The sequence below is a fragment of the Plasmodium falciparum genome, assembly GCF_000002765.6.
Source record: "Plasmodium falciparum 3D7 genome assembly, chromosome: 3".
Classification (NCBI taxonomy): Eukaryota; Apicomplexa; class Aconoidasida; order Haemosporida; family Plasmodiidae; genus Plasmodium; species Plasmodium falciparum.
This window is the reverse complement of record NC_000521.4, coordinates 426,855-441,367: the sequence shown is the minus strand read 5'-3', so window position 1 is coordinate 441,367 and position 14,513 is coordinate 426,855. Positions and strand designations below refer to the sequence as shown.

The window sequence follows — 14,513 nt, the reverse complement described above, 5'->3', positions numbered from 1 at the left end:
TATATAAGTAGATCAGCTTTATTTAAAAAAAAAAAAAAAAAAAAAAAAAAAAATTTATACATACATACATATTATATAATATATCATGTATAAATGTGTTTAAAATATTTTTTATTTTAAGAATTATTATATATATATATATATATATATATATATATATGCATTAAAATTAAATCATTAAAAATTTTATTTTTATAAAGTTTTTGTTTTTTAAAAATATTCAAAAAAAATAAAACATAAATATTTTAAGACAAAACATGTAGGACAATTAAAAAGGAATATATACATATGTATATATGTTGAATGTATTTAAAAAAAGGGAAAAAAAAAAAAAAAAAAAAAAAAAAAAAAAAAAATATATGCACAATAATTATGCCACACATATATATATATATATATATATATATATAATGTTTATATTTTATTTATTTTTTGTTCATCATCATATTATTATTATATATTTGAAACATATACGATATATTATTACTTTCATAACACTTGTTTCTTGTTTCCTTTATAATGTTTCTATCTTGATAAGAATTCATTGGAGTATGATCATTACAATATGTTTTTATATCGATATGTGAAAAGCAATTATCATAAAAAAAAGTTGTAATATATTGATCGTCATGTACCTCAACATCCATATAATATCCTTCTAAATAAGCACATAGTGGATGATAGTATTTTTTACACTTATTATTATCTCCACATTTATTATCTCCACATTTATTATCTCCACATTTATTATCTCCACATTTATTATCTCCACATTTATTATCTCCACATTTATTATCTCCACATTTATTATCTCCACATTTATTATCTCCACATTTATTATCTCCACATTTATTATCTCCACATTTATTATCTCCACATTTATTATCTCCACATTTATTATCTCCACATTTATTATCTCCACATTTATTATCTCCACATTTATTATCTCCACATTTATTATCTCCACATTTATTATCTCCACATTTATTATCTCCACATTTATCATCTCCACATTTATCATCTCCACATTTATCATCTCCACATTTATCATCTCCACATTTATCATCTCCACATTTATCATCTCCACATTTATCATCTCCACATTTATCATCTCCACATTTATCATCTCCACATTTATCATCTCCACATTTATTATCTCCACATTTATTATCTCCACTTTTTAATTTCTCGTGGTCATACGAACATTGTATGACGGCACCTGTCTTGTTACATATATCACAGACATGTTCATAATCTTTCAGTTGATTAACGTTCCAATAATTCATATTATATATATTATAACAGAAAACGTTTGAAATAAAAAAGATAACACAGAAAAGATGTACAAACGTTTTTGATGTTGTTTTCTTCAAGGCCCCTCCTGATTTTTTACATATACAACAATAATTATAAAATAAATTATTTATATTAGCATGCAAGGAGTTATTATTAAGAGATGTTATTATATCGGTATTCATATGATTATTTTGAAGTGATGTTACAATATTTGAATTATCACGACAAGCACTCAAAATATTATCATTATTATTATTGATGTTATTATTTTCTTCATTCATGTTGTCATTTTTTATTATAATATTATTTTCTGATGTTAATAAAAGATGTTCTTGTTTCTTCAAGGAGGTTGCATTACTCACAGTATTATTTGCCTTACTACTTTTCTTTTTTTTTTTTATATTTGTTGAAGAACTTTTATTATTATTATTAATATCATCATTTGAAAATAATTTCCTTACATATTTATTAAACATACATTTATCACATAAAAAATCTTCACTTTTGTTTTTGGGATATATACCATAACAATATTTATGAACATATATATTACATTTTGTACACTTATATAAAATGTTAATATTTCCATCTTGTATATTAAAGCATACACTGCACATATTGTTGCTTGTTTTTTCGACGCTCTCGGATTCTATCTTTTTATTTTTATTATTATTATTATTATTATTATTATTATTATTATTATTATCATCCTCTTTTTTTTTTTTTTCATCAATTTTTTCTTCTGTTTTTATAATATTATTATCATTATTTATACATTTATCAGGACATGGTGTTTTTATTACATTTTTCACTTCTTCGTTTTGTTCCTTAACGTGATATGTACTTTGTCCTATATCATCCTTCTTCTTTATATCATCCTTTACATCATCCATCTTTATATCATCCTTCTTTATATCATCCTTCTTCTTTATATCATCCTTCTTTATATCATCCTTTACATCATCCATCTTTATATCATCCTTCTTTATATCATCCTTCTTCTTTATATCATCCTTCTTTATATCATCCTTTACATCATCCATCTTTATATCATCCTTCTTTATATCATCCTTCTTTATATCATCCTTCTTCTTTATATCATCCTTCTTTATATCATCCTTTACATCATCCTTTACATCATCCATCTTTATATCATCCTTCTTTATATCATCCTTCTTTATATCATCCTTCTTTATATCATCCTTTACATCATCCATCTTTATATCATCCTTCTTTATATCATCCTTCTTTATATCATCCTTCTTTATATCATCCTTTACATCATCCATCTTTATATCATCCTTCTTTATATCATCCTTTACATCATCCTTCTTTATATCATCCTTTACATCATCCATCTTTATATCATCCTTCTTTATATCATCCTTCTTTATATCATCCTTCTTTATATCATCCTTTACATCATCCATCTTTATATCATCCATCTTTATATCATCCTTCTTTATATCATCCTTCTTCTTTATATCATCCTTCTTCTTTATATCACCTCCTTTCTCTTTAATAGTTTGATTCTTGGTATCCTCCTTATCCTTCATGTCTCCCTTACTTACGATATTATATTTTCGAAAGAAGGTTTCTTCTTTATCAAAACTATCTTTTAAATTATTAACTAGATTAACCCAATTCGTAACACATGAATATTTATAGTATACAAAATTAACATACACAGGCATATCCGAAATATTGTATGTATGATTTTCTTCTATAATATTGCTTATTAAATAAATTTTATTTTTAACAATTTCATCGCTTATATAGTCATATAAATTTTTTAGGTTCGTATAATTCTTATTAATTAAAAGTTCAAAGTTTTCATCTTCATATTTATATTGATTATCAAATAAATTACCATAAGGGTTGTGTACATTCTGGTTTACGATATTAAAATAAGCATAATTATTATAATAATAATAATTATTATTATTATTATTATTATTACTATTAATATAAAAAGGAATATTTCTTTTTATTTCATCATTTATTCCTATGTCATCATTTATTCCTATGTTACCATTTATTCCTATGTTACCATTTATTCCTATGTTACCATTTATTCCTATGTCACCATTTCTTCTTATTTCATCATTTATTCCTATGTCACCATTTCTTGTTTTATCATTATCGTCTTTCACATCTTGAAGATCATTTTTACTTACATTTTCCCTTTTAACATTCACATCATTCGTGTTAATTTTATCCGTACTACATGTATTACGAACAAGGCCAGCATAACAATTTATGCTTTCATAAGGTTGAGTAGTAGTATGTATATAAGGAGTAGCATCATTAGGACTATTAATTTTTATATTATTCATTTGGATTGTGTTATTCATTTTATTTGTGTTATTCATTTTATTTGTGTTATTCATTTTATTTGTGTTATTCATTTTATTTGTGTTATTCATTTTATTTGTGTTATTCACGTGGATACTTTTTATATCATCAACATGGTCCATATCCATATGTACATTTTTAACAGATTTCTTTTTGTTCTTTTTCTTATCTATATCCTTCACATCATTAGTGTGCACATGATTAGTATGATTTATGTTATTTTGGTGGTCCTGAGTTTTTGTTAAAATTTTACAAACGTCTTGTTCTGTTTTGTTTGTATCATATACTATGGTGCTATTTTTATTTGTATGTATGATAGTTTGTATTTCCTGGGTAGGCCTGTTGTTATTAATTTTATTAAAAAATAATTTTTGATTTTTTTCAAAGGATAAAATATGATATATATCTATAAGATATGAGTTTGCTATATCAGTAATATTTTTATAATTAAAACTTTTTTTTACATAATCAATATGTTTTTTTTTCATTATAAAGTTTCTAAAATTTAATAATGCATTTTTATTAAATAGAACATCATTTATATATTTCATTTTGTCTTGTTCATTATTTATTTTATCAAGTTCTTTATGATCAAAAAAAAATAATTTATAAAGATCAAATACACTGAAAGAAGAAACTGAAGGTACAATTTTGTGATCAACAAAAGTACTATATTTAATTATATCATAATTATTTTCATAAAAATTAAATTTATTATATTTGTTTAATATTTCATTTAAATATTCTTTTATATTATAATCATTAATATCGTTATCTTTATTTAATAAATATTCATTCATAAGTAATATTAAAATATTATTATTATTATGTGATATATTATTATTATTATTTAATAAATTTATTGTATTCATATATGATGGTAATGGAGATGATAAAGAAGCTGTTTTAATTAGGACATTATATTTATTCGTATTACCTTTTTTATTTTTTCCTTTCTTTTTACAATATAATGTTTTTTTTACACCTTTTGATAATGTATTTTTATATTTCATATTTTTGTTCATATTCAAATTATTTTTTTTTTGATCACTTGTTAAAATTTTGCTGTCGATTTGATTTATATCTTCTACACAATTTTCTTCTCCACTTTTGGGAAATTTTTTCATGTTATTAAAAAGGTTTGTATCATTATATAATTGGGCATTACAATTTTTATCACGAATACCATGTACACTATATGTATTATACATATTATGCATATTATACATATTATACATATTTAATATACCATGTGATGTGTTATTATTTTTCTCTACATACTTTCTATTTATATTAATATCTAGAGGAGTCTCAAAACGTACTTGATGGTCACCTTCCCTATTTAAACATAACAATCCTTTATTTGTTACAATATTTAATGTTTCATTTTTTATTATATTATTCTTTTTATATGTCATTATAATATTTTCCATGTCATTATTTTTATTATTTGAAGCTAGTCCTCTTATATTCAACGTATTATTATAATAATAATTATTCCTATTATTATTATTATGGGTACTATTACCTTTCAGCTTTCCAATTTTCTTGTTATGGTTAGTTTTTAGGCCTCCAGCACAATGAGACATTAAAATATTTTTTAATTTTAATGATAAATATCGAAATTTTTTCTTAAATAATTTGTTTGTTTCTTTTGTGTTTTTTTCAACAGAGTCATTCATATTTTCTTGAAAGTTATATAAATTATTACTATGATCATATATTTTAACTCCTTTTTTTGAAAAAAATATTTTATGGGTTTTCAAAAATATATAATCATAATAACTTAATTCTAATATATTTACCAACTTTATATGAGCACTCTTTGAAATATTTAAACAACCAAAATTTTTTAACAAATTATTTAAAGTATTTTTATTTAATATAGTTTCATTAAATTTTATATAATTTATTTCTTCGTTATACTGAAAATTATTACTATTATAATTATGTTGATAATTAATCAAATTATTGTTCATATTATTGTTCATATTATTATTATTTATATTATTTATATTATTATTTATATTATTATTTATATTCGAACTAATACTTCCTTTACTCACCTTCTTATTATAACTATGTCTATTCATCCTGTTTAAGTACTGAATACCACAATTCTTCATATTATTCATATTATACAACATACTAAAATATATATCTTTTAATATTTTATAGGAACCCTCATTTAAATTAATCTCATGTATTTTGTGATATAAATCCTTAAAAAAATAATCTATATTATTATAATCCTTCTTTGTTTTTAGTGCTTTATTTTTACCACTCTTCTTCTTATTATCTTTCTCGGATTCATATATTAACAAATAACAATTGTTACCGTTGTCAAATAAAGAAAATATTACATTTACATTCTTATTAGGGTAACAAGACAACTCGTTCTCTTGAACAAGCGTTTCGCTTTTTTTCTTCTTTTTCATTTTTTTTATTTTCATGCAATCGTCAATTATAGGCTTCCTATTTGGTGCATCTATAGTTTGGACATCTACCACATTGTGGTCTACATCTACCACTTTGTGGTCTACATCTACCATTTTGTGGTCTACATCTACCATTTTGTGGTCTACATCTACCATTTTGTGGTCTACATCTACCATTTTGTGGTCTACATCTACCATTTTGTGGTCTACATCTACCATTTTGTGGTCTACATCTACCATTTTGTGGTCTACATCTACCACTTTGTGGTCTACATCTACCACTTTGTGGTCTACATCTGTCACTTTCGTTTCTACATCTACCATTTTGTGGTCTACATCTGTAACTTTCGTTTCTACATCTGTCACTTTCGTTTCTACATCTACCACTTTCGTTTCTACATCTACCACTTTCGTTTCTACATCTACCACTTTCGTTTCTACATCTACCACTTTCGTTTCTACATCTACCACTTTCGTTTCTACATCTACCAAACGAGTATCTTCTCCACTTTTACCATCTTCCTCATCACGGTCTTCCATTCTTTGTTCACTCCTTTGCGTTGTCGATTCTAAAATAATCTTTTCCTCATTAGGAGTATTATTATTTTTAGGTTCCATTTGTTGGTTGTTTATTACATTATTATGATCATTACGGATGTTATTATTTATGTGCTCCTGTATTTCATTTGTTTCTATATTAACATCACTCAACAAATTTGTATTTGTTGTATCCACTGGTGGGTGTGATGTGTCCAGTGCATTATGATTAAAAGGTACATGAGTATTTTTTGCAGGATCGTTAGATTGTTCTTCTTTTTCACAAATATAATTCTTTGGTGACTGGATCATATTATTTTTTTTTAAAATATTATGGTTGGTATTATATTTTTTTAATAAATCTATAACATACAAAATATTATTGGATGTGTTTGTAACATCATTATATTGATTAAAAAAATTTTTAATCATATAAATGCTTTTGACATCATCTATATCGTTAATATATTTATCTCCAAATAAAAATAAAGGAAGACGATAGAATAAGTATGTATATTTATTAATATTAATTTTTTTTTTTAAATCACTTAGGTTTATATGATTACTATTATTATTATGATTACTATGATTACTATTACTATTATTATTATTATTATTATTAATGTTTATAATATTAGTATTTATATAATTTCTTTTTTGTATATCCACAGGAACATTATTAAAAATATTTATATCATAATTGTACTTGTTCTTGTTCTTGTTCTTGTGATTATTTTTATTTTGTTTTTTTTTTTTATAAAACTTTTCTTGCTTCATTTTGTTTTTTATTATATTGTTATTAACTTTCTGACAAATATTCAAACCATTTTCTTGTCTAATTAAATAATAAATACCATCACAAACGTTATTTTTCATAATACATTTCGTTTCAACATTTTCAATTATTTTATCTATATATTTAGAAAATATATTTATTTCTTTTTGATTTATTTCATCAATATAAGAACGAGTTTCTCCATCTAATGTGGGATCTTTATTATTATCATCATCATTATTGTTGTTGTTATTATTATCATCATCATTATTGTTGTTATTATTATTATGATCATCATTATTGTTGTTATTATTATTATTATCATCATCATTGTTGTTATTATTATTATTATCATCATCATTATTGTTATTATTATTATTATTATGATCATTATCTCTTTTATTTTGTAATAACATATCACATTCACTCATCTTATCATTTCTTTCATTGTATTCCTTTTTATGCTCATCTTTTTTAATATTATTATTTTTCCTTTCAAAAAAATGAAACACCTTACTTATAATATTATTACTTTTAGATACTTGGTCTTTTTTTTCTTCTATTCCATTATCACAATTTGTATCTTTTTGTTCTTTATGATCTATTTCATTTTTATGAGTTTCCTTTTTATTAGTATCATCATTTATCTGTGTCTCATTTGATTTGTTTTTTTTTTTCTTGGGTTCTTTATTATGATCACTCATATTGTGTGTATGTTCATGGGTCGATAAATTATTTATTTTTCTTTTTTTGTTATCCTCATTTATTAATTGGTCTTCACCCGAATTATTATTATCATTATTATTGTTATCATTATTATTGTTATCATTATTATTATTGTTATCATTATTATTATTGTTATCATTATTATTATTGTTATCATTATTATCATTATTATTCATGTTATCATCCCTATCTTCTTGATGACAATATTTGCCTCTTTTTATTTTTTCCTTTTCAATATCTTCTTTACGTTCCTCCTTTCTTATAAGCTCAATATATTCATCTGAATAAAATAAGGAATGTAAAAAGGAGTTATAATAATGATAAAAAATACAATTTATATTATTATATTTTTTATTGTTCAAAGTATTTAATTTAATATTCATAACAGCTTTCGTATCATGCTCATTACTATGTGTACAACATAACGTTAATTTTATTGTCTTCATATATACGTTATTATTATTATTATTTTTTAAATTATAAGTATAAAGACCCAAGTTGTTTAAAATATTATCTATTTCTTCTTTCTCTATAAGATGGTCAATATTTTCAACAGGTGCATCAGTAGATGAGTCCTTATTATCATATATTAATTTTTTATTGTCATATATATTTTTTTTATTATCACATATATTTTTTTTATTACAACTTTTGTCACCTTTCTTATTACTCATATCTCTTTTTTTACTTCCTGTATTTTTCTTTCCATCTTTCCATCTATTAATAATTCTATGATATGTATTTCGATATATAGTTACATCTTTTTCTATTTCATGATCTGAAATTGAAGAGCAGTAATTTTCTGACTTGTCAGATGAAAAGCTCAAATTATTGGATATCTCGGATTCGCTTATGTTATCAGATGTATTATATAACGAACCCCAGAAGCTTCTACTACTACAACTAAGATCACGACTATGAGTACAATGGTGTTTACGATTATAATTATGACATTCATTATTATTATTATTATTATTATTATTATTATTATTATTGTTATTATTATTTAATTCGTTCTTATAAAAGGATGGAAAATTATGTATTTTATTTTTTAAATTTACATTATTTATGTCATCATATTCATAAGAAGAAGATACTGATGAATAACATAGTGAAAAACAATCGTCATTAGAAAACATGGATGATGAATTATATAAAGAATTATTAGATACATACGATGAATCTATATCATTATTTGTCGACAAGGATGAAGATAATAAAGAACAGATAGAAGAAAAATCGTTATCATAATAAATATCATCTTGATTATAATTAGTACTATGTTTTTCATTTTTTTTATGACTACCTTTGCCTTTCATTTTGTAATCTTCCTGCACAACATTATTACTGCTGATATTATTATTATTATTATTATTATTATTATTGTTATTATTATTATTGTTGTTGTTGTGGAGCTTTATATTTTTTATGTTCCATCCAATTTTTTTCACCGCCTTTTCTTTCTTTTTATAATTTTTGTTACAATCTGTAGACGAAGAAGACGAATCAACTAGAGGATTATACACCTGATCCGTTTTTATATTTATTTTATTTTTTTTTATGATATTATTTATATTTTTATCATCACTTGGGCAAAAATCTTGTGTGTCGCTTTTGTTATTAACACATTTGTTTAAATGGACGGATGACACATCGTTCACATCTTTAATATCTTTGATGTCTTCATTACTTTTAATATCTTTAATATTTTTAACATTTTTAATATCTTTTATATCTTTTATATCTTTTATATCTTTTATATCTTTTATATCTTTAATATTTTTAATATCTTTTATATCTTTAATATCTTTAATATTTTTAATATCTTTCATATTATTACTTATGCCACTTGTTATTTTATCAGAAGAAATAATTTTTTGATACTCCATTAAAAAATTATATTTATTTAATTTTTTATCCGTATCATTATTTTTATTATTTAATATATCATTCATTTCTTTATCATTAATACTTTTTCTGTATCTTTTAGTATTTTTATTCTTGTTAAAATTATTTTTTTGTTCGTGTGTAATTTCTTCATTGTCATAATTATGACTATGATAATTTTTACTTATTTTATCACCATTTATGTTATTATTTATTTTATCACCATTTATGTTATTATTTATTTTATCACCATTTATGTTATTATTTTTATTATCACCATTTATGTTATTATTTTTATTATCACCATTTATGTTATTATTTTTATTATCATCATTTGTGTTATTATTTATTTTATCATCATTTATGTTACCTACTTCTTTATCTTTTTTTACTTTATTTCTCTTGGATCTATTATTAATCTTACTAGGGCTATCCTTTTCTTGATCACTATGGTCTTTTCCATATTTGTTTTTTTTTTTTTGCCTGGAATCATCTTTATTTAACAAGACTAAAGAAGATGTATCATCATTATTATTACGTCCTCGTTTGTTTCTTTTTCTTTTTTTTTGGTTATCTCCTTGATTTTTCTCTTCTAAACAATCATTATTATTATTACCATCACCATTAATATTATTATTACCATCACCATTAATATTATTATTACCATCACCATTAATATTATTATTACCATCACCATTATTATTACTATCATCACCATTATTATTACTATCATCACCATTATTATTACTATCATCATCATTATTATTATTATTATTATTATTATTCTTTCCAATGTTATCACCTTTTTTTTTGTCGTCCCCATTATTTTTTTTCCCATCACTATCATTAGCACTCTCTTCATATTTGTTACTCCTCCTAGTAACCTTGTCTTTCTTTCTATCCAAGGATCTTGAACCATCTTTCTTATCCTTTCCTTCCGCTCCTCTTCTTTTCACAGATGCTGCGCGCTGATTCTTTCTACTTTTTTTTTGGCTAGCACACTGAAGGTCGTTTTTTTTTTTCCTCACATGCTGCATATATTTATTATAATAACAATATATATGAAAATATGTCGAGCACGAGGGGAACATACATTTGGTTTTTATTCCTGTCGTCTTTTTACAAAAAACACATACTTGTTTATAATTATTTTGTAACACTTGTATAATTTTTTCTTTAATAAGTTTTAATATATTTAAATTAATAAAATCTCTTTTATGTATAAAATGTTCGACATCTTTAAATAAGTTATTATATCCTGGTGATTTCATCATATTTATATTCATTTCATGATCACTAAGATTGTTTATGATATGCATATAATCATTTACAAAATAATTCTTTTCCTTAACGACATTACAATTATTAGTATTCATGCAATACATTTTTGATGATTTTTCTTTTTCTTGTACATTTATCATTTTAGAACACTTCAATGTATCTTCTTTTTTTAATATGGATCCTTTTTTCTTATCTTTTAAAAGGGAATCGTAATTTGATAATCTTTTCGACGTTTCGCTGTCATGATCGAAATTAAAATCATCATCATCGTCATATATGTCATCATCATCATCATATTTGTTATCATCATCATCATATTTATCATCACCATCATCATATTTATCATCACCCTTTTTATCATCATCCTTCTTATCACCATCCTTTTTATTATCATCCTTCTTATCACCATCCTTTTTATTATCATCCTTCTTATCATTGTCGTGATTCCCATCCAACTTATTATCACGTACACCGTTTTGCGCACACTTTATGCTTGCTCCATATATTTCATTATGATTCCCTTGGGAGATGCTTCTACTTTCCTCTATTCTCTTTCTACGTGTTTGATTTAAGGACTGGTATGATAAAGACTGATAATTCGAATACAATGTATTATTATTTAAAATAAAATTTGAAAAGATTAAATTTTTGATTTGTTTAAATGTTAAATTATAATAATAAGGATTCATAAGAAAATTAAAGAAATGACTATGTGCGAGAATATTATAATTTTTTAATAATTCATCTTTTATTTTTTTTATTATAATTTCATTAATATATTTTAAACTTCCAAACATATTTACAAAATAATCCTCATTATAATGATTAAAAAAGAAATGCTCTACATATATATGATATATACAATTATTTCTTGTAATATTATTATAATATAAACAACACACATGGTACCACTCATCCTTTCCTTTCTTTTTCATAAGAACATTTGTATTCATATTTTTACATATCATACAAAATATTCTTTTCTCCTTATCTTTCGATAAATCTGTAAACTTTCTTTTTAGTGAATTATTTGATTTATCACAATATTTATTAAAACTAGATTTTTTTAAAAGAAAACTATTAATCATATTTTCTTCCTCTTGGTATATATTACAACATTTGTTTAAATGTGTGTTATTATTATTATAAATTGTTTCGGAAAAGTATTCATTATCATACATGGGAATGTACTCACTACAAAACGGATGTTCTTTATTCTGTACATTGTATATGTGATTGGGTGTATTATCGCTAATGTGGTTATTAATAAGATCATTCATGTGATATATAATGTTATCCTTAATGTTTCCTTGTGTGTTATTTTGTGTGTTATTTTGTGTGTTATTTTGTGTGTTATTTTGTGTGTTATTTTGTGTGTTATTTTGTATGTTTTCTTGTATGTTCTCTTGTGTGTTATTTTGTATGTTCTCTTGTGTGTTCCCTTTTGTATTCCCTTTTGTATTCCCTTTTGTGTTATATTTTATATATTTTCTTTTTCTTTTATTTTTTTTCTCATCACCCCCTTCTTTATTAAGATATTCCCTTGTGCTAATAAAATCATGATCCGTGAAATATTCAAATACATTTTTTTTTTTACAAAACCATTTATGTTTATTTTTTATTCTTCTTTTTAAATGACACACATGTTGGTCATCATCATAGGAATTCATATTTTGACAAGCTTTAGAATTTTCATCATCATTTTGTTTATTCATATTATAATTATATGGATAGGCAAAAGAATATTTTTTATAATCGTTTTCATGTGAGCTGTCTATATAATTTGAAAAAAGGGAATCTTGATTCATATAAGAATTTTTTTTTTTTTTTTGTATAAAACAATTATATCTATAATTATTATTATTTGTTTTATGAATTGTTTGGTTATATTTGTTTTCATTATATATATGATTATGTTTTATATTATATTTACAAAAATCACAAATAAAATTATTCAAATTAAAATCATCACAATATGTTTTATAACAATATACATGAAAATGTACAAAGCATAATGTACATCTTTCTATATATTTATTATTATTATTAATAAAGCATATAGTACATGTATTATTATTTTTTTGTTTATCTAATTTAATATTTTTCTTTATATCATGATAATAATTTTTAACATAATAATATTCTTTATTAATATAATATTTTTTTTTTTTTTGATATTTTTTTATATTATATAAAAATTTATTTTTATTTTCTTCTTCATCATCATATTCATCATATATTTGTTTATCTTCATGTACATTTTTTTTTTCCTTTTTTTTTTTTTTTTTTTTTTTTTTCTTTCTTTTCTTCTTAATATTATTATTGGTTTGATAAAATTTTTCATTGAAATATTTATTTTTTATATTATAAAAATAATTCTTCTTTTTACAAAATAAAAAAGAAAACAACATTTCAACATTTAAGCAAAAATTATTATTATTATTATTACTACTATAACTACCACCTTTGTTAATACAATCTACATCATTATCATCATTATCTTTTTTTAAATTACTTAAAGTTGTCATGAAAAATGAATTATCTGTTTTTAAACAATCTGTATATTCTGTATTGAATTTATTATAATAACTACTACTATTATTATTAATATTATTATTACATTCTTTATAGTAATCATATAAATAATCTTTATAATATATATCATATTTATTTAAATCCTTTTTTTTATTCTTCCCAAAATTATGTCCTCCTAATTTATTCTCATCTTTACTGTAATATTTTAATATTTCTACATAACTCTTCCTTGATATATCACCATCCATATCTTCATTATGTATTTTTAAACAAAACAAAAGGGAATAGATATTAATACATATAAATAAATATATATATATATATATACATATATGTATATATCTTAAAGTTTATAAAATAAATGAATATATAACAAAATTTTTATTCCATGGGGCGACTCATATATTTTTACAAGTACATCTTTGCAAAGATATACACAACAATATGTACATATATATAATATATAATATATATATGTATATATATAATATATATATGTATATATATTATGTATGTATTATAATATACACGTTTTATATAAGCCCACCCCTTAAAAAAAAAAAAAAAAAAAAAAAAAAAAAGAGACAACAATATAAATATATATATATATATATTTATTTATTTATTTATTTATTTATTATATGTATATATTTTTTTATGGTTATATAAAATTTTACATTTTT

At 22.3% G+C, this 14,513-nt stretch overlaps 1 protein-coding gene across 1 annotated transcript; it reads right to left on the bottom strand.

The window, feature by feature from the left end:
• Positions 1 to 425: 425 nt before the first annotated feature.
• On the bottom strand, positions 426 to 14,078 carry PF3D7_0310200 (phd finger protein, putative; the record flags this gene model as incomplete). The annotated part of the gene is made up of 1 exon (XM_001351139.1): positions 426 to 14,078. One exon carries the CDS (start codon positions 14,076 to 14,078, stop codon positions 426 to 428), a length of 13,653 nt encoding a protein of 4,550 aa, XP_001351175.1.
• Between the last annotated feature and the right edge of the window lie 435 nt (positions 14,079 to 14,513).